The 24,664-nt window shown below is 40.8% G+C and overlaps 1 protein-coding gene across 2 annotated transcripts in view; it reads left to right on the forward strand.

Annotated features, from left to right (window-relative positions):
* NFKB1 (nuclear factor kappa B subunit 1) overlaps window positions 1-24,664 on the forward strand; it is a 124,206-nt gene that overhangs the window by 44,892 nt on the left and 54,650 nt on the right. For both annotated transcript variants that reach the window (XM_057546739.1, XM_057546740.1), the window contains exon 6: window positions 22,668-22,816. In XM_057546739.1, coding sequence (XP_057402722.1) covers window positions 22,668-22,816 — 149 coding nt within the window. The remainder of the gene's footprint in view (window positions 1-22,667; window positions 22,817-24,664) is intronic.

Genomic DNA, 24,664 nt, shown 5'->3' on the forward strand with positions numbered 1-24,664 from the left:
AATTGATGCTTCTCTACCACGGATGTGCATCAGAATCACCCAAGAATATTTTAACTGCAGAGGTGCCGGGGCCCACTCCACACATGCTAAATCACAGTGGGTCTTTTAGTATGATAATCCTTTGATAATTTCTAAGGACTCGTGTCATATAATGGCAAGATATAACAGGAGAATGAGTAGGTAAATCATGGTGTAACCATGGAATAGAACATTATGCTACTGTTTAATTATGAAGACTGTACAGCATGGAAAATGCTTATGACCAAATGTTAAGAAAAAAAGCAGGATTTCAGATTTAAAATATAATCACTGAAGTGATTTAACTCAGTGAATGAGTTAAAATCAAGCTTAGAGACGGAAGAATTACCAAATTTAAAAATAGATCTGAAGTAATTTCCTGGAATGTAGCACAGAGAGAAGGAAAACTTGAAAGAAAGGGTGAGATACAGGTTACAAGAGAAAGAGTAACAGGAGTCTATATTGAAGTCCTGGAAGGAGATAATAAAGCTACAGATTTCTGGTTCTACTCTTAGAGGTTCTAGTCTAGGGTGAGGTCCAGGTGGCTTGTGGACCACACTTTTAGATTTTAAAACATTGGCTCTGGGGCTTCCCTGGTGGCTCAGTGGTTGAGAATCTGCCTGCCAATGCAGGGGACACGGGTTCGAGCCCTGGTCTGGGAGGATCCCACATGCCGCGGAGCAACTGGGCCCGTGAGCCACAACTACTGAGCCTACGCGTCTGGAGCCTGTGCTCCGCAACAAGAGAGGCCGCGACAGTGAGAGGCCCGCGCACCGCGATGAAGAGTGGCCCCCTCTTGCCACAACTGGAGAAGGCCCTCGCACAGAAACGAGGACCCAACACACCCCTAAATAAATAAATTAATTAAAAAAACAAAAACACAAAAAAAAACATTGGCTCTGAAGGCAGTTAGTTGATGGCTGAAATGATGTTGATGCCTAGCTTTGCCACTTCCTGGTAGTGTTATTTAACTTGGCCAAGCCTCAGTTTCTTCATTTGTAAAGTTGAGATAAATAATACCTGCTTCATAGGCTATAGGTATAAGTTGAGTTGTTCAGTGCATGGCACATAGTAAGCACTTAAAAATGGTAGTTGCTTCTATTTTTATATTCCAAAATACACTAATTTGAGTACTGAATGGCAGTTTTATTGATTGGTTTATGGAATCATGGAGCTACACAAAAGCTTCACCAGTCTACTAATTTATTTTCGGCACAACTTCACTAATTAGTACTGCTTCCACTCTATTTACACCATGTCCTTCCTCCTATCTGGGGTTATTAAGGTAGGAGATGGAAAACAGATGCCATGTCAAAAGCTTACTTTTAGATGTAACACTTGATTTCTTATGAAAATCTTATAGGTAGCAAGAGGCCAGAAAGGAATCTATTAAATTCTTTTTAAACTCCTTAACTGTGTTCCCTTAGGCGTTATGCATATGATAATTTGCACAAGTATTGTATTACTTTCCTAGGGCTGCATAACAAATTACCACAAATTAGGTGGTTTAAAGCAACAGAAATTTATTCTCTCACAGTCCTGGAAGCTAAAAGTCCAAAATCAAGTTGTCAGCAGGGCCATGGTCCCTCTGAAGGCTCTAGGGAAGAATCCTTCCTTGCCTCTTTCTAGCTTCTGGCGGTTGCTGGCAGTCCTTGACATTCTTTGGCTTGTAGCTGTGTCACTCCAATTTCTGCCTCTGTCTTCCAAAGACTGTCTTCCCTCTGCCTTTCTATGTCTAAATCTCCCTTTCTCTTATAAAGACACCAGTCGTTGGGTTTAGGGCCCATCATAATCCAGTCTGACTTCATCTTAATTAATTACATCTGCAAAGACCCCATTTCCAAATAAGACCACATTCTGAGGTTCTGGGTAGACATGAATTTTGGGGGGGCAATATTCAACCCATTACAATTGTATTATGGTATTAAGCTTATAAATCAGTGGTTCTGAAAGTCTGTGATAATGACCATTTTAGCCCCATTATGCACTGGGAAAGATATTTACATGTATCCATGGTATCGCCTATATATCATTATTATAGACTTAAGGAATAGTAGAAAATCTTTCAGGTTGGAAAGTTTACCAGTATTTTGAATAATTTATTTCATAAAGTAATTCCTGTGACATTTCTCCATTGAGTAGATGGTGGGCCTTAAATACAGTAGTGTGCCACTGTAAATTGCACAATCTCGAGTAAAATCTAGCATTTACTTTCAAGTGTGGTATTTTGCTCACTAAACCACAGCCCTATTTAACTTCTATAGAACAGATGTCTCCACTTTAGCAACTTAATGGGTTTACTCAGATCCTGCGAAGTCCCTTACATGAAGCAATTTATTGGTAGTAGATGTTCAGCACCTGGAATAATATGTAGTATTGGGTTGGCCAGAAAGTTCATGGTATAGTAGGTAACCAGTAATTGTTTGTACAGTGGTCAACGTGCAGGTGTTGCTAGAATTATCTTCCCCAAATGAGCACTAGTACTATCATGATGTAGCTAAAGAAGAGACAGATAACATGACATAATAATAATAGGCTATTATTGGAAACAGAGAGTCTTGAACAAGCCGTCACAGCTCCCCTCCACCTGCTGCTTCGTCTCGTCCCTCCCATCTCACCAGCGTTCTTCTCCTTTTCCTCCCCTGCTCACCTGACTACTAATCAGGTGACCCAAGTCCTAGTCAATGAGTTGGGACACTATTACTTAGACCCTAGGTATGTCACCAAACTTTTCCAGGTTGAAATAGGCTTTTTCTGCCTCAGTTTCTCTATCTGTTGGAATCTTTCCATGTCAAGTGAGAGAAAAACCAACTAAAACTAAGCAAAAAATGGGAACTTATTTGATTAAAAAGCTGAAAAGTCCAAAGGAAAAGCTAGCTAGCTTCAAACTCCACTGGATTCAGAGCTGACACTCTCATTTGGCTTCTCTCTGCCTCTCAGCTCTGACTTCTCTTATGTAGGCTCCCGTCTTCAGCTCTGGAAGGTGGCCCCTGCAGCAGCCTCAGGCTCACTCTATTAGGGCACCAAGTCCTGCAGCAGCAAGTCTGCTTTCCCGGAAGCTGAAACTGGTTAAAGGGGTTGCAGATTGAGGGTTCTGGGCCCTCAGTGGTCTGCGTTGTTTCACAGCGCATTCCTGGAGGTGTAACACTGGGGACAGGGAATGGAAGACAGTGATAATGTTAACAGCCATTCCCAGGCTCCAGTCCTGGAGCTGGTAGTGGGTTAGCTGCACCTCAAACATGTAGACCGAATGAGGGAGGTGGATCGCCAAGCGAAAAATATGAGTACTGGTAAAATTCAGAGAGGGAGCGAAAATAACAAATATCCGTTAATTTCTCCACCCATGAGCAAATAAGACTTCTCAACCCCCTTCATTACTGAAATTGTGTGATCTTGTGTGCTCCCTCGTTAGAGAATTAGTCTGTGTGCCATTCCCATTGTTTTATTTTTTAAGTAAGAACTAGGTTTTTATTTATTTAAAAGCGTGACAAAGAAATTCATAGAAATGGAAATAATACAAAGACATTGAAAAGTAAATTTCCCTTCTATCTAAGATCCCCCTCCTCCCCAGAGAGAAGCACTGTTATGAATGTGTATGTTTATGTGTATAAGCACATGTGTATCCAAACACATATAAACTATAGAGCATAGTCATTTATATACACACACATATTCTGTTAATCTATAAGACACTCTGCCCCTTGCCTTTTTTGTTTGTTTGTTTGTTTTTTAATTAATTAATTAAATTTTTTTTTTTTTGGCTATGCTGGGTCTTCGTTTCTGTGCGAGGGCTTTCTCTAGTTGTGGCAAGCGGGGGCCACTCTTCATCGCAGTGCGCGGGCCTCTCACTGTTGCGGCCTCTCTTGTTGCGGAGCACAGGCTCCAGACGCGCAGGCTCAGTAGTTGTGGCTCACGGGCCTCGTTGCTCCGCGGCATGTGGGATCCTCCCAGACCAGGGCTCGAACCCATGTCCCCTGCATCAGCAGGCAGACTCTCAACCACTGCGCCACCAGGGAAGCCCTGCCCCTTGCCTTTTTCACTTAATGAACTTAATGAAGATTCCTCAGCAGCTTATAGACCTCTAGGGAAGTGATATAGCAAAATAATTAGTAGCAGACTCTAGAGCACATTACCCTGGGTTCAAATCCATCTCTGCTTCTTATTAGTTGTTTAACCTTGAAGAAGTTGGTTAACCTCTCTGCGTCTGTAAAAGGAGAAGGAAAACAGTCCCCACCTCCCAGAGTTGTTGGGAAGATTCAAATGAGTTAGTATATGTCAAGGGCAGTGCCCAGCACGTGGTAAGTGCTCTGAGAATGTCAGCTTTGGGTATCTACCTTATTCTTTGTAAGGCATTTCGTTAATCATATGCAGCTTCTCACTGCTGCTTTTGTACACATACCATCTTTCCTAGCCTCTGAATCCAACTACTTTCCTTTGTTTTGTCAAAGACAAGCTCAAAAAGCCTACCCTGATAATCCTACTTGATCCTTAATGACAAAATATATTTTGTCATTAAGTTGCCTTTTAATAGCCATGAAGTTTTTTTTCTATAAATGTTCTTTATGAATTGTGGGGATGTTTTATCCTGAATTTATTTTTAGCTCTTTGGAATGTCATTTCAGCTCCTTGTCACAGAATTTATTTCCTATGTAGTTTTCTGACGTATTTATCAGAGTAATAACTCCTTCAGAAAGTCTGCCCTCATCCGTAAACACTCACGCCATGGTGACCGCCTGCTTTCCTTTGCATCTGCGGACACAAAATGTCACCAGCCTCTTCAGTAAACAAAGGTTGTCGCCCTGCCATCAGCCCTCAGACACTGCAGCTTCCCCCAAGGGTGGCCCCCGAGGGCCATTCAGGATAGAGAAAAGCAGGATACCAGCCCTGGAAAGTTCAGATGCACATCTAGGAATGATTTCAATGGACCAAGTCTCTTGCATCTTCCCATACTTAGAAAAGCGCTCAAATCTCTGACTTGAGATGTCTGGGTGAGGTTCTGTTGGTGGTGGTGGTGGTGGTGGTGGTGGTGGTGGCGGTGCTGGTGGTGGTGGTGCTCTGTTTATTTCATTGTTTAGTTTTTTTGTCTTTGTGATTATCAGCAATCTTTTGATATTCCCCAACATATTTCTATTTTTTCCTCTTTTATTCAACGAAAACTCCTAAATAGCCTGGCTCCTTCCTCCCTTACTTCTTCAGAACCTTTCCACAGCGCTTTGTGAGTGGCTGTCGCCGTGTCTGTAGTCCTCAGTAAGGTCCCTGAATAAAATGTTCCTCTCAGCAAAAAAAAAAAAAAAAGAAAGAAAGTCTGCCCTGATTTGCCCTCATTTCTCCAACTGACTAGGTTGACCTCTGAGTGTCCCTCCTTAATAGGCCCATGATATCTTTGCCTGCGTTTATTACTGTTCCTCATGTTATTTCAGTTACTCGCTTATGTGCCTCTCTCCCCACCTCTAGACTTTGTTTCTTGAGGACAGGCGCCATGTCTTACTCTTCATGATATTCTTCTGCTGGGAGATGTACAAAAAAGATTTGCTGAATTAAACTGAATTCTTTTTCATTCTTTGGGCACTTGATTGTTGCTCACCAATTAGAAGCTTAACTAGAAATGGAAACTTAAATAGAACGTTAGCTTGTTTTGTTAAAAAGGGTTTAGTTAAAACTTGACCCAGAAGAGTTTCTCTTTCTCCATTTCCTCCCTCTTAGAGTTTTATGTAACATAGATATCCTGATGGCTCCAAATTCTTCTCTCTAGCCTAGACTTCTACTCTGAAATCTAGGCTCCAGGCTTAGCCGCTTGATTGACGTCATTTGGTTGTCTGGTAGACTTAGCAAACTGAATTCCGAATCTTCCCTACCAATCTGCTCCTCCTAATATCTTCCCTTTCTCGGGAAATGGCAGCTTCATCCTTCCAGCTCAGGCCAGAAACCTTGGCGTTATCCTGAACGCCTCTCTTTCTCTCATACCCCACATCTAAACCATTGGGTCATCCTCTTGGCTGTGCCTTCAAAACTTATCCAGAATCTAGTCACTTGTCACCACTGCTGCCACCCTGGTACATGCCACCGTCCTTAACATATTTTTCCAGTGGTTTTAGCTTCCATGGATGATTCTGTCCTGAATCAATTATTATCAGTAGTTGATGATTATAAATTTGTGATTTTCTGTTTCTATTACTCCTTTTATTTTTGTTAGTTGAAATTCTCTGTTTAAAAAAAACACTCTCTGTTCTTTACATTCCTTTAAAAACTTTTTTTAATATCATTAGGAACTCATGGATTTTTTTGTTATTCAGTTTCTTATAAGCCATTTCTGTCATTATTTATTTTGATGCTAAAATTGTCCAAGTATTGGCCAGTAGGAGTCTTTCGTGCTAGCTCCTATGTCTTTTTGACATGTCCCCACTAGATTTTAAATACTTTCTTATTTCTGAAATAATATGATACTTAGGTTCACCCTATAGTTTCCCTACCCCAGTCCTGTAATCATCCATCTCTCCAAGAAGCCCTGGTTCCTTTTATTGGAGAAATTTCTTCTGGTCTCTTTCACTAGGCAGAGCTAGAAAATTGATTTTTTTTTTTTAATCTTGAATTCATACTGATACCTTTAATTCCAGTCCAATGTCACAGACTTCTTCGTTCCTTCCCTTGTTCCGTATTTGTATTGCCTTTCTCCGATAATGAAAACCCTAGTTGCCAATGATATCAGCATACGTACTCATTTTTCTCAGTCCTTTGCTACATACAGAATAGTTTCACTAATATCAATACTAGCTACGAATTTACTAAATATAGTTCCAAATTTCTTTGCAGTTCTTCTGACCTTCAGATATATTCAATAGAGGGTATTCAGTCAGAGTAATGTGTTCAAAAATTCTTAGAATAAATTTTTTCCTTCCATTAGAAATATAGTCAAATTTTTTATGTGTATTCAGTTTCAGGGATTTCCCATCCTTACTGATTTAATTTTATTTTTTGAATATCAATATTTATCAGTCTCATAATATTTCATTTATATGAGATTAACTAGACCCTTTAAAAGTTGTTATAAAGTCGAGTTATTTTATTACTTTTAAAAATAATAACAGAAAAGGAATCATTCAGAGCCTTGATTTCAGTTGTGTTCTGGATTGTTAGTTCAGAAACCTGAATCCATCTAAGGCTAGAACGTTCCATTTGTAGATGTCAGAGTCTTCATGGCCTTCCTCCTTTCCTCAACGTTTATGTAGCGCATGTCTACCTAGCGCACACCACACGCCAGGCACGGTTCTGAGCTCTGTGGTCACACGTGTGAGTGTGATCATCTCCGCCCCCAGGGTTATATGGAACAGCCAGGAAACAGTGTATACAGGTACATAACAGGATGATAATCTGGGTATTACCCAGGATTTCCTGGAGGAACGCCTCTTCAAAGGATACTCTGCAGTGTGTGTAGGACTGGGCGGGGGGCTGGGGGATACACCCTTACCCTGAGATCACCTCTTGGCTAGGTAGTCCCAGCCCCCTCTATTTTTGACAGAATGCTCATGGCATTTGAAAGGTGCATTTTCAAACCGGAGACTAGAGAGCTGGGTATCCATTTCAGGCACCTTAGTAAGAACAAATCACACCAAACATACCTCACTGTCTTCTTTGGCAGGGTTTCTAGGGTTGTGGAATACTGAGATGTTGGAGATCTCTGGTTTTATACTTCAGGGGTTAACAGTATTTCTCATGCTGGTGATGTCAACCTGGAGGGATATTTCCCGCCCCAGGGATCTTTCCCCAACTACTTCAATATATTTTATCAGTGTCTTCAATGGAGGCTGTATCACATTTGCAATGACATAAAGTGATAGATAACAAATAATTTAAGTTCAAGTTAATTTTGAAAAGCTGGGGCAAAGGGCTAAATTCTTTTTTTAATGTAAAATTTGTTTATTACTTTTGGATTTTAAAATTCAGAAATAGACTTGAACAACCATATCTTCATCAGAACCAAGGGCTAAATTCTTAAGCAATGATATTTAAAAGAGTTGACTGCATCCAGAAAACAAAGTACAGGGTAGGAGGAATATGCATGCAAAGAGCTCTAGAAGTTTTAGTTAATAATGGACTCAACATGAGCCAACAATGTGATGTGACAACCAAACAAGTAATTCCACATTGGGCTCCCTTAATAGAACTAGTATATAAGAGCAGACGGTGGTCTCACTCTCACACCAGGAAAACTGTGTACAGTGCTGGGCACCCTGTTTGTAGAGAAATAGAAACTTGAGTGTGTTCAAACCAGAATAGTGACAGAACTCGAACCTTCCTCAAAGGGTCATTGAACATGAGAATATTTATAGCCTGGAGAATTTGGTTGTCTTCAAATATTTGGATGGCTGTCATAGGAAAGAAGGACGAGGTGTGTCCTGCCGTCAAAAGAAGATGAAATAAAAAGAACTGAGTGGAAGCCCCAGGAGGCAGAGGTTTCACTTGTCACTGAGAGTCAGAGCTGCCTAAGGATGGAATGTATAGCCCCAGGATGAAGTTCATTGTCACTGGACTGGTTCAAAAAATAAACTGGAAGACTACAGGGCAGGGAAGCTAACTTGTGTTAAGATCCTTTGCGATAAGTAAATTCTTTTTTTTTTTTATGCCTTTAAAAAGATTTTTTACTTAGTAAGTTGTACCTTCATAATAAGGGAAAATCAAGATTTGGTTATAGGGCAGTTATAATTTTCTGGCAAATCCCTAAAACTAATAGAAATTAATAGCTTGCAGAACATTTTATCCAAGCATCAAAGTGTATGATTTATTTCTAATACTTTGTTTTAGTCTGTATAGGCTGAACAATATAAAGTTATCACATTGTAGGGTTTTTTGCAGGTTTAAAGTACTATTGTTTTTCCAGATTACTGGCTGATGTTATCCTAGACCATGTTAGAAATTTTGGTGTTTCTCCCTTCCTCCTTTTGCTTACATAATAGTATGTAGATGGTACAATATGTTGGTTAACCTCAGTCTGACACTTAGATCATGTTTTCTCTTTTGCCCTATCAGTGTCTGGGATGTAAATAAACCAGTAAAGTGGCAACAAGAAATCAGACAGAGAAAATTTCCCATTTCTACTCACTTGTAATTCTCCTAATTTTGTAGGGGTTTTCCACAGGAAATCACAGAAGAATAGTTGAAATGCTTTATCTTATGTACTTTCCTTCTGAGGAAAGGAACAGTTAATTGTCTTCTTCCCAGAGTGGTCGAAATTCTTGTACAGGCAGCTGTGTTTACTATAGTACAAATTAAATTCTATATTAAGTGATGTCTGTAAGTACTTTCAGTCATTAAAAGCCAAAGTATTTACTTACTTCTCTAACCAGTGGATTTCAGTGAAGGTGATAGGATGGGTTTTCAAAGCAAGAAAAATATATCATGAGGATGATTAGTATGCCTTTAAACAGAAAGAAATCAATGACATTTAATCCCAAGTAAATTTGAATATCACAGAGTCAGAAGATACTCTTAATTATCTCAAATTAGGTTTTCATCAAACACAATGTGTTGAGAGACTTAAAAACTATTTTAAAAGAATGTTTAAAACTTATATTAATAATTTCTATTTTCAAAGAATAAATAAATCCAAAACCTAAAGTTTTTATTTTGCACATGCTTCAGTCCGTACCTTACATGTGATCTAATCCTCCTAGTTACTTTTATGTAGTTTGTAAGGATTTAAAAAAAAAAAGCTTTGTAGATTAAAAGTTTTCATTCTGTTTTTGGTTTGCTTGTATGTTTCTCTCCCACCCCGCTACTTGTATAATTGAAGCATTTTTGACATATCCCCAGAAAAGTTGGTTCTTTATTATCAGGATTTAACTTACCCAGGGCAGGACCCTTCTTGGATTTACTGAAAATAAACACTTTGGTTACTCAATTTCAGTTTGAATGAGAAAAGTTGAAATCTTTGCCTAACATAAAGGTTTTTCTTTGTCTCTAAATTTTGATTTTCCATGCTATCAGAAGCCCCATTGCAACAGGTAATTTGAGTGTTGATTGTATGTTTTCTCAGTTTGTAATTGTGTTAAATGTATTTAAAATGTTCACAATTTTAAAAATAAGTTTACTGTTAGGATCCTTCCAACTCAGAAATTCTGTGATTTTAAACTGTTTTTTTTTTTTAGTTTGAAAATGTGATCTTTGGGGTGTTGTCCTGTGTGTCATATATATATATATATATATATATATATATATATATATATATATATATATATATATATATATGACTAGGAATCATAGAATTTCAGAGCTGGAAGACATATAGTTGTTATCTAGTGATTCTACACATGAAGAATTCGGAAGCCCAAAGAGATTAGGGGCCTAACACAAGATCATAGCAGTAACTGGCAACTGGAACTCTGGCCGCTTACTGGAGCACTAAAAATCTGCTCTAAAAATTAACCCAAATTATCTGAAAATGTGCAGACTTCAGGAGAACGTTCCTCTACAAATTTAAGAATGTTGAGGCATTTATATTAAGCACCATTTATTTAAATCCTATAAACTGTGCTCTCATCCCTGTGGTTTTCTCCAAACTTGGAATCACACTTGAAAATAAATTACAACTTGGGGTAGGTTAAAGTGTCTTGACCTCGCACTCCTGGGGTATTTTTCGGTAATTTAGAAGTGTGAACTGATTCTGTGAAGTTAGGCCTGTTTTCAGGCGGGAGGGTGCCCGCGCACCTCTGGGATGCTGGTGAGGAAAGCCCTCCTCGTGTAGCTGCCCCGGCAGAGTCTAGCTGGGATGATGAATGTGAGATCACCTCTCCGGGTTACACGGGGCTTGCGGCCAAGGCAGTGCTTCTCGTCCTCCCCGTCTCACTTCTGTTTTATCTGGAACCAGCCCTTGATGAGTGTCTTCCGCCCATCCTGCCACCTTGGCCAAACTCCAGCACCATGGGGAAATTGTATGTCAGGGTTAAATTCTCCCTGAGAATTGAATTTATAAAAATTAAAGATGTTTTAGCACCTCTACAGCCAGTCTGTCTGTAAATGGAAGTTATTTTCTCAGTGGAAAAGCCTAAGGGAGTACAAGTACTTCAAAAAAATCCTCTTAGAAATAAAAATGGTGCCAGGGTTAGGTCTTCCTAAATGTGATTTCAAGCCAAGGAGTCAGTAGCATTTCACAAGTTAATTGTCTTCATGCACTCACCTTTTGCTAGGGCTTTTCAGAAACTTCTCAGGGTAATCCCTCATAGTTATAGTAGAGAGATGAACCACGTCACGTGACTATAACCCTTCAACAGATCTTAAGGCAAGATGGCCTGATGGGCCCTGCTGTCAGCATTCTTTCCTAACACTGCCTGGGAGCTGTTACCTACTTGGCTGCTCCCTGGAGCCAGTGATTTATTCAGTCATTAGTTCTTTGAACAGCTATTAATTAAATACTACTGGTTCCATCCTGGGGGTTGGGGAAATAGAAAGAATTAAATAATGCTTTGGTCCTCAAAGACCAGTCAGTTTAATAGAGGAACTAAGATACGTCCTTAAATATCTGAAATATGATAATATTGTTTGTTTTATTCACCACTGTAGAACCAGCACCTATAGCTGCCAGGTAGGAATTGCAGAATAAAGTAGTATTTTTCAAATGAAAGGGTGAATGACCTAATGGCCCCAAGGTAAAAGATCCAGCTAGTTGGAGTGGGCAGAGAAGACTTCGAGGCAGAGATTGCATTTGGGGCTGGATCTTGAGGGAGAGGTAGCAATTTGAAAGCATGAATCTAACTAGAGAAAATAGCACAAGCAGAAAAGTCAGCAGCAAAGGCTCAAAAATAGAAATCTCTGAGGTTGGATGGGAAAAGTGAATAATTCTGCTGGAATGAAGAGTACATGAAAGAGAAAGGTGGGAATGAGGCTAGAGAGGTATGATAGGGCCAAATCGTGCAAGCCTCGGGAATTTAGACCACATTTTGTAGAAAGTGGATAGATTCTATAAGTTTTAATATAGGAATGATATGCTATAATGAGCATCGTGCTTTAGGAATATAAATCTGGTAGCCATCTGCTGAGGGATTAGAAGGGAAAAGCACAGGGACACCAAGTGGGAAGAATTGCAGTGATTCCTCATGAGTTAAACTCTGGTTCAGGCTGAGATAGATAAACTAGGGGAGTGAGAATAGAGGGAAGGGACAGGTGCCAGAGATGTTGGGGAGTGCCACCTGGCTGAATCAGTGAATTCAGCAATTGATTACTTGTAGAGGACGACAGAGGAATCCCAGATGATAGGAGAATTTTGGTGCAGTTGCTTAGAAGGTGGAGGTTTCACTTACTAGGAGGTGGAGTAGGTTTCAGAGGAAGGCCATTCATGGGCCTTCAGTCATGGGCAAATTGAGTTATAAGTTATGGACAGGAAGTGCCCTGCAAGAAGCTGGAAGGGTTACAGATTCTTAAGAGGAAGGTAAGCACATGAGACTTAATTGAGGAGTCATCCTGCATGGACTAGATAATTAAATCCAGGAGACTACATAAAAGTGTCAAGAGAGTGATTACGGTAATGGTTAGAGATAGACCAAGGACCGATCTCCGGCAAGACTTCGTTTGAGGAGGAAGAGTGCTTTAGCAGAACTGTCTAATGAAATGGGAGGGGACCATTTTGAGGAGGGAATGTAACACATCCTAGGCTACAGAGAGGTTAAGTGGGATGAAGAATAAGAAATGGCTGGTCAGTTTGGAAACATGGAGTAAATCATGACCTTGAAGCACGTATTTCTTTGGGACATAGAGGGATTAGTTAATCTGCAAAGGTACTACAGATTAAGTTGGGGTTTCAGCATTGGTGATTAGAGCTTTTCTTGCATACTTGATAAGGAAAAAAGAGAATGGCACTCAAGCAGGTATAAGTGCCTTTTAAGAATGTTTCTTACTGAATTATAGAGAAAATCAAATGAAAGAATGGTTCTGTATTTCTTACTGTAGTGCCTGGCTCATAGGTTTCAATAAATGCTAACCTGTACCGTTGTTATCATTATCAGAGAAGGAGTTGTTCCGAATAAGGGAGAAGAGTGTACGTGATTTGTGGATTAAGGGGAAGCGTCCTTTGGAGAGGGAGGGAGGAGAGTAATTTGAGGAGATCTGGAATAAGTCTGGCAGTAAGTGCAAAAACAGAGTGGTTGGACCTAGAAGAGGGAACAGACCTACATTTCTCTGAATTGGCAGCGGATATGTAAAGTAATGGGGATGTTTTGAGCCTGGGTGACAGTAAGAAGAGAGGTTGAAGAGCCTGGCATGCAGTGCATTTTCACCTTCTCATTACAGTCAGAGGAAATCTCAACTGCAGATATCTGCTTAAAACATGAAGAGACAAAACAGAATCACTGTCATCTATTCTGCCCCTGCTATGAATCGAGCACTGTATTAGACACTTTAAATTGCCTCCTTTAATCCTGGTGAAAATTCAGACATTATGTATTGGTATTCACATTTTACAGATGAGAAGACACGTCAGAAAGGCTGAGTAACTTGCCCAGGATGGTACAGCTAGTAATGGGAGGAGCCAGGATTCAGAGCCGGGTCCATCTGACTCCAGAGCCTGTGCTCTTTATTGAAAGGGAGCCCAGTAGTTGGAGATCTTGGAGGTGTAGGCCTGCACTGCGTTATGGTAAGGTCCTGTGGAGTGGTTATTCCTGTCAGTCACCAGGGTGAGTGTCAAAGAAGGGCCCTCTCATCTGGGGAGTACATGACTGTGAAACTGGGGTGAACCAGAAATGTGAATTCTGGATCCCTGAGGGCAGTAGTAAGGCAAGGAATAGAGAAAATGTTCTGAGTCAAGTCCCTAGCCTCTTCAGTGCAGCAGGAGAATGCCTTACGGGTAACAGCAGCTGGAGTGGGAAGGGGGAAGTTCAAGGGGGTGTCTTGGACTTTCGGGAGCGCTGTAACCTTGATTTTCCAACAAGATGATGATTCAAGAGTCACCTTCCCTTCACTTTCCCACAGCTGCCCGAGTTCCTGACCCTCAGCAGTTAGATTCCTCTAACCATACTGCAGGTCCAGACAGAGCCCACACCCAGACGCCCTTCAATCAACTTACGCTAATGTTCTGCTCTGGTGTAAATAATCACTTTCTAATTTAAATAGCCTGTTGAGAGGCTGCACTAGGATCTAGCCTTTTTTTTTTTTTGAAAAGACAAAATAACAAAAGAAAGAATATAATTTCCTAATTTCCATCCCCTACCTAGCACAGCTCTTTATATTTTAATAAATTGCCTTCCATAGATAACATTTTAGTCATCTTATTTAATCATGCATTTGCTACAGGATTAATTACTGAATGCGCACAGTATAACAAACATTATTGCAGGCATTTGGGATATGACAGGGAAGAAACCATTGTCCCCACTCTTACAGAGCCTCTGTTCTAATGGGGAAGTTAGGCAATAATCAAAATAAGTAAGATATGTAGTATATTAAATGGTAACTAATGCAGGGAGAAAAATAAAGCAGGGGAAAGTAGCAAGGAATTAGGGGATGGGAGTGTTAAAAATTTAGGTAGGCGGTAGGGAAACCCATGAGAGCTCCCCTGAGAAAACGGCATTTCTGCAGATCCTGAAGGGAGGTAAGAGAACATGCAGGCGTCCGGGGAAAGAGTGTTCTGGGCAGGAGCTCTCAGGTAGGAGCTGAGCTGGCAAGGAGGCTGGTGTGGCTCTGGAAGGAGTAAGAAACAAGATCAGAGAGGAAGCGGGGTCAGAGGGCCCAGGGCCTGTGTGCTGTTGTAAAGACTTCGGCTTTTAAGGTGGAAAGCCGTTAGAGGGTCTGAGGGGTTTTTTTAACTTCTTACCATGGAAAAATGTAATCACATATACCCAAAACACTACAATGAGTCCCCTCGACGAGTCATCCATCTTCAACAGCTTTCACTTTTGGAGGACTTTGATCAGAGGAGTGTCCACATTTGGCATGACCTGACTTGAACAGGATCGCCTAGGAGAACAGGCCATGGGGAAGTGGGGGAGGCATAGGAAACATAGGAGCAAAAACTCAGGAAACTAATCATGGCGGCCTGAAACCAGGGAGTAGCAGTAGAGACGGTAAGAAGTGGTTAGTCTGGGGATATCTTTTAAAGGTCTGACTAAATACTATATATTTTATGCTTTGTTCAAAAAAAAGAATTTGAGAATGCACGTAGTGCAGCAACGAGGGTAAGGAGATGTAGAAAAGAAATTCAGTAGAAAAGAATACTACTGTTTTAAGTTTTATTTTCTATTTAAGAATAAACCAGGTTTAGGGGCTTCCCTGGTGGCACAGTGGTTAAGAATCCACCTGCCAACGCAGGGGACACGGGTTCGAGCCCTGGTCCAGGAAGATCCCACATGCTGCAGAGCAACAAAGCCCGTGTGCCACAACTACTGAGCCCTCGCGCCACAACTGCTGAAGCCCGCGTGCCTAGAGCCCGTGCTCCGCAACAAGAGAAGCCACCGCAATAAAAAAGAGCCCGGGGGCTTCCCTGGTGGCGCAGTGGTTGAGAATCTGCCTGCTAATGCAGGGGACACGGGTTCGAGCCCTGGTCTGGGAAGATCCCACATGCCACGGAGCAGCTGGGCCCGTGAGCCACAATTGCTGAGCCTGCGCGTCTGGAGCCTGTGCCCCGCGACGGGGGGGGGGGCCGCGGTAGAGAGAGGCCCGCGCACCGCGATGAAGAGCGGTCCCCGCACCGCGATGAAGAGTGGCCCCCGCTTGCCGCAACTGGAGAAAGCCCTCGCACGAACCGAGGACCCAACACAGCCAAAAATAAATAAATAAATAAATAAATAAATAAGAAAATCCTTTAAAAAAAAAAAAAAAAAAGAGCCCGTGTACTGCAACGAAGAGTAGCCCCCGCTCACTGCAACTAGAGAAAGCCTGCGCAGAGCAACGAAGACCCAATGCAGCCAAAAATAAATAAATAAATTCATTTTAAAAAATAAATAAATAAATTTATTTTAAAAAATAAATAAATTTATTTTAAAAAGTAAATAAATAAAAGAATAAACCAGGTTTATAAGCCAGGTTCCAAAAAAAACTGGCCTATAAATGAACATTTGCAACACAGTTCATCCATAAGTTACATATTATTTTGTAACCATGAACAATTGGGCCATGCAAAGGGTAAACATTTATTTTTAATTTATTAATTAGATAATGACACCTATTGAGGTGCAAGTCCCCAGCAGTCCCCAGAGTTAGCAATAGTGTGTTACTTGATTTTCTGAAAGAAGTATGATTTATAAGTGGCTATATTTGATGTAATGAAACTGAAAATTCAAATAAAACAAAAACTAGGGGTCAAAGTATGACAAAAAACACAAAACTCGCAAAGTGGAGTTTTACATAGATAGTGATTTTATTCCACTTCTCTACATAGTTGATGAAGCCCTCTTTGTCTGTTTTGTTGTGTTTAACGGCCCAGTTTGCCCTTCCAATCCCAGGCAAACATCTGAGCCATATGTGCTATTGGTCAAATAAGTAGGGCTATAAAAAAGACGAAAGAATGTGAATGAATCAACGCAAATCCAGGAGCATTACTGGAAAAACAACCATGTTGTCAACAGTGAGTGGGCCGGAGAGGATATTTTCATGTCATCCCATCTTATAAGAACACCGCACCTACATTCAGAAGACTCAGGATGAATTCCAACATCCTCCGGATCTTGACTGTCTGACCTTGGGTTATGTCATTTGTTAATCTGTCTAAACTTCTGTTTTCTAATCTGCAAAATGGGGATGATAGTACCAAGTCTGTCTGCTTCACAGGGTCATTGGGAAATCCAGGAGGGAAACAGCCCCTTTTTATAAAAGAGAAGGAAAGAAACTGGTGCTTCCATAGTACATGCCGTGTGCCAGACACTGTGTGGTTCTCACAACAGCCCTCTGAGGTCCCATTATTGTCCCATTTTGTAGGTATAGAGCGTGCAGCTCAGAGAGGTTATTTAACTTGTGTAAGCCCACAGAGCTGGAAGAAGAAAGAGCTGGGATTTGGTCCCAGATCGGATCAGCTTGAAATCTGCTGGCTTAAAAAGAAGGAACTAACTTTACCAAGCGTCTTCCTACCCTATGCCAGAAACTATTAGATATGGTTCTGTACTATCTTGTTTGATGAAGGTTATTCAGTACTTCCTGTGTACTCAACAAATCATAAAGAATAAAGAACACTAAAGTCTCTTTTGCATCACTGAGAGGAGGTATATTATGAAAATAGTGTTCTTTTCTTTCCTTCTCCTCCTCCTCTCCCTCCCCCCCTTCCCTTGTCCTCCTCCTCCTCCTTTTTCTTCATTTTGTAATATGACTTGCACCGTAACAGAGGAGAATCAATGCACAGTTTAATAATGTCTGTGGCACGATTTTGTTTGGAAAGAAGCCTTACAAAGGGACAAGTGCACTTCTGCCATCTCACACCTCTCACTGAGACCTTCTTCCCCACAACACACACCAACAAAACCAAACAAACAGGTTTTTCAGGGATAACTGTCATGAACACTGTGCTAGGCAGAGGAGAGCCATAAAACACTGCGCACACTGGACATACACAGAAGAAAAAGTGGTTAAGCCAGGTGGTAGCCAGTGTAATGGAAAATGTGAACGGGCTTTGAAGTGGTTAGTGAACCACTAACGGTGGTCATTGGGAAATCCAGGAGGGAAACAGCCCCTTTTTATAAAAGAGAAGGTGGACAGACCCAAGTTCAAAGGGCTGCCCAATCACTCCAATTACAGGAATGATGGCAGTTTAATTCATTGTAATGTGCCTCAGTTCCCTTGGCTGTGGAATGGGGTGGCACTACTGACCCCGCAGGGCTGATGTGAAGATGGGCTGAGTTAACAAGTCCCCTTCCCTTCCATAAAAACAGAAAGTGAGGAAGTATAGGTAGATGTGCTCTGGGACTTTAATAAGCAAGAGAGGTAAGACAGTAACCCTTCAGTTGCCAGTTGGTTTTACCGTCTTCCTGTTGCAATAAACTCTGTATAATTTTCCTGCCCTCTTCCTATCACATTCCCCAAAAAAGGGACAGTGGTGGAGTTTTGTGGGCTAAAGTGGTGAAGGGAGTGTCATGGAAGATTCAGATTTAGGTTGTACCCTTGAAGAATGGATGGTTCTACACAGGGAAGAGAAGGAAGGGACACCCCCAGGTGGTAGGAACCACGGGAAGGAAACCCTGAGAGGTGGCAGTAAGTACGACTGAGGAGACGATGAGTCGGACTGTCACCGCAGAGCTTTCGTTTGTGCTGCTCTCCCTGCCAGCAATACTCTTCGCAACCCCTACCCACCCCCTTGTCCCTTGTTAACATTCTTACTCTTCTTTGAGAGCTCAGCCCTCATTACTCCCTCAAGGAGCTTTCTCTGACTTCCTGACCAGGTCAAATCCCTGTTCTGTATGTCCTGTGTAAGTGCTTCATAGTTATGTACTTAGGTTTATTTGTGATATTTTTGATTAGTATCGGTCCTACTCCTTCATTCCCATAAGAACAGGAGTTATGTCTGTTTTCTACTCAGCTGTGTATCCCTCCACTCCCTGACCTACTGCAGTGCATGGGACATAGAAGGGGCTTAATAAGTACTCACTGAATAAATGGATACATTTTGGTTTGTCGGTGAGGTAATAGCCTGGATAAGAGAGAGGGTTTATATTTGAGATTGCTAATCCTGTTAGGTGCCCAGCACTTAACTCATTTAATCCTTAAAAACAATCCTATGAAAGCAAATGTATTATTGCTTTCATTTTAAAGGTGGAGAAGCTGATATCCAGTGATGTTAACCATCCTTCCCTGCTGGCCCAGCTATTAAGTGACAACAGAGGGATTTGAGTGCAGCAGCCTGGCGTCAGAGCTCTTGAATTTAACCACATTCCTCTGCTGCTTTAGCAGTAGAGGTCAAAGTTAGATACACAAGTGAAGTTAGGGTAGATTTCTGTTTGAAAAGTGTGGATTTTTCCCTCCTCCTCCTCTTCTTCAAGTATCATCATCATCACTTCATGAGGAAAAACTCAGCAGAAAAGAACTACTTCATGTGTCACGTCTCATATTCATGTTGACTCTACCTTCTGCCAAAGTGATAGGTCCAAATTAACTCAGCAAGTAAAGTGGACCTTTCAAAATCTGATTCTTAGAAAATTCTAGATTACTTCTCTTAATCACCTTTAAAGAACCAGTATGCACTTTTCCAGAGCATGACAGAGTTAGTTGCTTTAAATAAAAGGAGGTGATTTGACTAAGTTTGGTATTATCTGAGATACTTGGTTTCTGTTTCTTACTCAAAAAGCAGATGTAGCCTGTGGTCATCAGTAGGTATTGAGTCATAAAGCTCCTGGAAGAAAGGCTTGATTTCGTCAAGGAAGCCAAGGAATCCTGAGCACCTCCAAGAATGATAGCTGTTACTACAATAACATAATTATTACTAAAATAAATAAATAAATAAATAACAAAGCCCAGTAAAATATGTCACTCTAGAAAAAAGGCTTACCCTAGGAATAGAAGTGGCCTGAATTGGTCATTTATTCCAGCCACCTGCCTTTAAACGGGATTTATAAACATTCACCTCAGGGCAGTTGTATTATTTAAAGGTCTCTAGGTAGAGGAATGTATTACAGTAATAAGATAGTGGTTAACACTGTGTATTGCTGTTATTTACTGGGCAGTGGTCTTCAAGACTTCACATGCATTAATGTATTTACTCCTCATAACAAACCTGTGAGGTCCTGTTATTATCCCCATCTTACAGATGAGGAGCTGAACGCTGCCCGAGGTCACAGAACTAGTAAATGGTGGAACTGTCTTCAAACCTAGCTAGTCTGTCTGTCAAGTACCTGCTGTTCCTGTGTCCCTTGGTAGCTTATGGTCACCTTTATCTCCTTGGCTCTAAGTGATAGCTTAACTTGTATTTAAGCCATTAGTGTTTATTAAAAGCTTGCTATGCTCAGACTCTTTAAAAAATAACCCACCCTTTCTGGCAGATACAGTTGCTTTCTATAAACTTAATTTTCAAGGGAACCACTATGCAAAGAAGTAAAAGGGAGGCTGAATAAAAATAATCTGATTCTCCATAGAACAAATGAATTTCTGAGTCAGTTGCAAATAGCTCTCAGTCATTGGTGGCATTTTATGAAGTATTCCCTCCCCTAAGGTAGAATTCCACTGTCTTCCTTAGCCATAGAGCCTGAAAATAGAAAACAGTATTTTTTTGTGTGTCCCCATGCCTCAGCTTTCTTCCTTCAGTCAGTATTTTGGAAAGTCCACAAAACCCAGGGGCCTCCCTGTCGTTGCCCTGTGGCCTATGTGAAAAACCAGATGATGCCATGCTGACTTGAACTCTTTCAAATGGATCAAACAGCACATTAGTCACTGGCACATTTCTCAGGCCCTTTTACCTCAGAGACTACCCAGTTCCTCATTCTTGCCACCCTTCGATCGTGAAGTAATAGCAAGAAAAAGATGTGAGTACTTTTTGAGGAGACCTCCCACCTCTTTCCTTCAGTGCCTGTGACTGATTCCTTCATAGTGGTAACGTTGAAGGGTCCAGATATCCAAAGGGATTGGGCTTTAATGGATGGATTCCTTCTGGTGTCCTGCTTAAGTGGAAAGCCTACCTGATTTCACCCAAGTGCAGCATTTGGTCATGCCTTACACTGTTGCATTCCCATGCTCAGTGCACTTAAAAGTGAAATTACATGGTCTATTTCATGCTCTTTCACTGTTTATTTACTGTTGAAGAAATCCCTGTGAAATATGTCATCATAACAAAGGCTGATCTCAGATGTTGACACCAAGACACAGAACTGACATCAGCAATCCAGGGAGTATGTAGGGACAACAGCCAACTTTGGAGCAAACCCAGAACTTTTCATTCCCTGTCCTACCCTGAAGGGCAAAGGCTTTCTACCTGTTATAAAAGGGAAAGCACTAAGTTCATGATTGGTTTTATGCCCAGGGAGCTTTTTAAGTGCTTAACCTGTTTAAGAAATTATTTATTTGTGCTCTGAGGTGGTCAGAACCTAATTTAATCCTAAGCATTCTTTGTGATTAGCTTGCTCTGCAAGGACCAGAGGACATTCCCGCAGGTGGCCCTGCTCCTTGGGAAGGGGTGTTAGCGGGCTTGGAAGCAAACTTTTGCAGCGGTTCTGAGCCTGGGTTCAGGCAGAGAGGCCCTAAGGTTTCCAGTGGAGCTACACTGTGGACAGAGGGAGTCTGTCCTTTGTTCAGGAGAGGAAACTTCTCTCCCCCAAAAGCCTCTGGGGCATAATACCAGTTCTCATCAACTTCTCCTCAACTCTTGCGGTGGGAGATTGGATTGGGAAAAAAATCCATACCGAAAACATCCTAACAAAACCATGCCTCAATGGAATATAAATTCATTTGATGGTATTTATAGTAGAAGTAGATTGGTGGAAAGGAATTCCGTCTGTTTCCAAGCAATTTTACTGGCAAGCGTAGGTTCTTCCTCAAGTATATATCAGAAAGACATCCATCAAGGATCCATTGCTACATGAGATTTCTATCTACTTTCTTTTTCTTCTGAGGTAAGGGTTGCTTGTGCAGATTAAAATATTTCTAACGATTGTATAGTTGGGAGGTCCTGTATTTAGGTCATATACTTCCTCAAAAAGAGACAATATGAGCTAAGGAGATAGGGTGACCAACTCTTCTCGTTGTTAGCCCTGAAAGTCCTGCATCCCAGGAAACCCTCTCATTCCCGGGCAAACGAGGATGGCCGGCCACCCTTTGAGGAGATACAGTGCATTTCCAACAGTTTGGCTGAATTTATCACAGGTTTCTGACTTGTAATATTCAGGAAGTTTAAAAATAAGGCAGTTGGTCTTTTCTGTGAGTATGATTTTAGTGTTGGGGCTTTCTCAAGGAAGGAATCTGTGGTCTCCTATAGAGGGCTGGAGAACCAACTAGAGGAGAAAGGGTGTCCAAGCTCTCTTTACTTAAAATGTCATTATCTCCTTGCAGTTTTCTTTTTATTGCTCTTGTCATCATTTTAAAGGTATAACAATAAAAAATATAAATTACTCTAAATGGAAAAATCTTATAAAACAAGAGCTAAACAGGTGTCAGATCTAAGGGTTTGCACTTAGGTAGTACACTGATTTGAATTAAAGAAACCGGTCACTGCAGGCCAAGTCCATGGGCTTGGGTGTCCATGGCCAACCTTCATAGCGGGGTCCCTGGGCAAGACTCTCTCTCCTGCCTCATCTCACAGCAGAGAGTTAGGACGGACACTTTCTGCTCACCTCTTTCCTTCTCTTGATTTCCATCAATCAGTCAACCCCCATACCCTTCTCACTGATCTTTTACCCACCTTTTATGACCAAAAGTGCAATGAAGGTGCAGCTGAAAATGTGTTCTTGGTTAGTAGGAAGGGGATACAGCATCCTCCAAGATGTGCTCTTCCTTCCAATTTTAACAATACGTGCTGTATTTTAAATGGTCTGCTTCCTACGGAATATCTTTCACGCCCAAAACAACCGCCATTAGCATTTTAATTTATTTCCATCTCATCATTTGTTCATCACATATTTTTCAAAACCGAGCTGTGGTCGTATATGTACAGATATGCTTAAATTTTATATCATACTTTTTATACTTAACTGGCTTGTCTTAAGCATTTTCCCATGTTGTAATGTAGTCAGATGTGCTAACTTTGAAATGTGCTTCTTGTATAGATCTGCAACTATGTGGGACCTGCAAAGGTTATTGTTCAGTTGGTCACAAATGGAAAAAACATCCACCTGCATGCGCACAGCCTGGTGGGAAAACACTGTGAGGACGGCATCTGCACGGTAACTGCTGGACCCAAGGACATGGTGGTCGGGTAAGTGAGGGTGTGTGATGTTGCGGAAGGGAGGTGCAGATCGAGCAGGGCAGCCAGGGAGCAGGCCCTTTTTATTCAGGGTCTTTCCAAGACCCTCCGAGAGCCTCAGAAAATGAAGATTTGAGCTCTCGCTTGGACTCCGAGGACGCCGAAGAGTAAGGCACCCACTCGTCTGGATTTCCCTGATACAACCCACTTTGTACCTCTGGTCCTGGCCTAATTATTTATAGCACCCTCTTCCACTCTCAAAAGTGGCCCAGTTTGGGTGATAAATTATACAGTCACTTGACCTATGAGGCATTTGTGCCACTTTTAGCAATATTTTCCTTCTGGAAATAAGGATAAGGACAAATTAGAAGAAAACTGGCTATAGCAGAAATCAACACTTTATGGATGATTTCATACCTTTGGTGATTCCCTTAATGAACTATTGATTCTCGATTTACAGTGTGAACATGTTGAGCATGAAGTGGATAGGTAAATATTATTTCAGTTCTGTGCTGCTTAGAAAGTGTGCACAGAAATGATAAGACCGATACGGGCTTAATTTCCAAAATATACAAACAGCTCATTCAACTCAACATCAAAATAACAAACAACCGGATTAAAAAATGGGCAGAGGACCTGATTAGACACTTCTCCAGAGAGGACTTGCAGGTGGCCAACAGGCATGTGAAAAGATTCTTGATCTCGCTAATTATCAGGGAAATGCAAATCAAAACCACAATGAGGTACCACCTCACACCTCTCAGAATGGCTGTCATCAAAAAGAACACAAAGAACAAATGTTGGTGAGGATGTGGAGAAAAGGGACCTCTCAAACACTGTTTGTGGGGATGTAAATTGGTACAGCCACTGCGGAAAACAGTATGGAGGTTTCTCAAAAAACTAAAACTAGAACTACCATATGACCCAGCAATTCCACTCTTGGGTATATATCCAAAAAACCCAAAACACTAATTCAAAAAGATACATGCACCCCAGTGTTCATAGCAGCATTATTTATAATTGCCAAAATATGGAAGTAACCTAAGTGTCTGTCAACAGATGAATGGATAAAGTAGATGTGGTATATGTATATATATATGATGAAGATGTGTGTATATACATATACACAATAGAATACTACTCAGCCATAAAAAAGAATGAAATTTTGCAGCAACATGGATGGACCTGGAAGGTATTATGCTAAGTGAAGTAAGTCAGACAAAGACAAATACTGTATGGTATCACTCATGTATGGAATCTAAAAAATAAACTAGTAAGTATAACAAAAAGGAAACAGACTCACAGATATAGAGAACAAATGAGTGGGGAGAGAGGGAAGGGGGGAGGGGCAATATAGGAGTAGGGCATTAAGACGTACAAACTACTAGGTATAAAATAAGCTACAAGGATATATTGTACAGCATGGGGAATACAGCCAATATTTTATAATAACTAAAAATAGAGTATAACCTTTAAAAATTTTGAATCACTATATTGTACACCTGTAACATATAATATTGTACAGCAGCCATACTTCAATTTTTTTTTAAAGTGTGCACAACCAAGGATTACAAATTTGTTTAGGCATTCATTAGACTGGAAATGTAAATACAAAGAGACATATTCATTTAAGGGTTGGTCAGAGAGATAAAACAAGCCATTTTTACTGAATGAAGTATTATAGAAATAAATTCAATTCAAAAGAAATTTTTAATTAAATTTGTCTAATTTTCAGAAATATCTTTCAGGGCTTCCTAATACTGGTTTAAATAGTTTACGGTAAAATCCCAGTTAATCTAGACTGTTCACTCAAAAGAAAGGAATTGTTTAAATCAACTATAATTAAGCTGATGGTAACAT

This window comes from Balaenoptera acutorostrata, chromosome 5 (assembly GCF_949987535.1).
Source record: "Balaenoptera acutorostrata chromosome 5, mBalAcu1.1, whole genome shotgun sequence".
NCBI lineage: Eukaryota > Metazoa > Chordata > Mammalia > Artiodactyla > Balaenopteridae > Balaenoptera > Balaenoptera acutorostrata.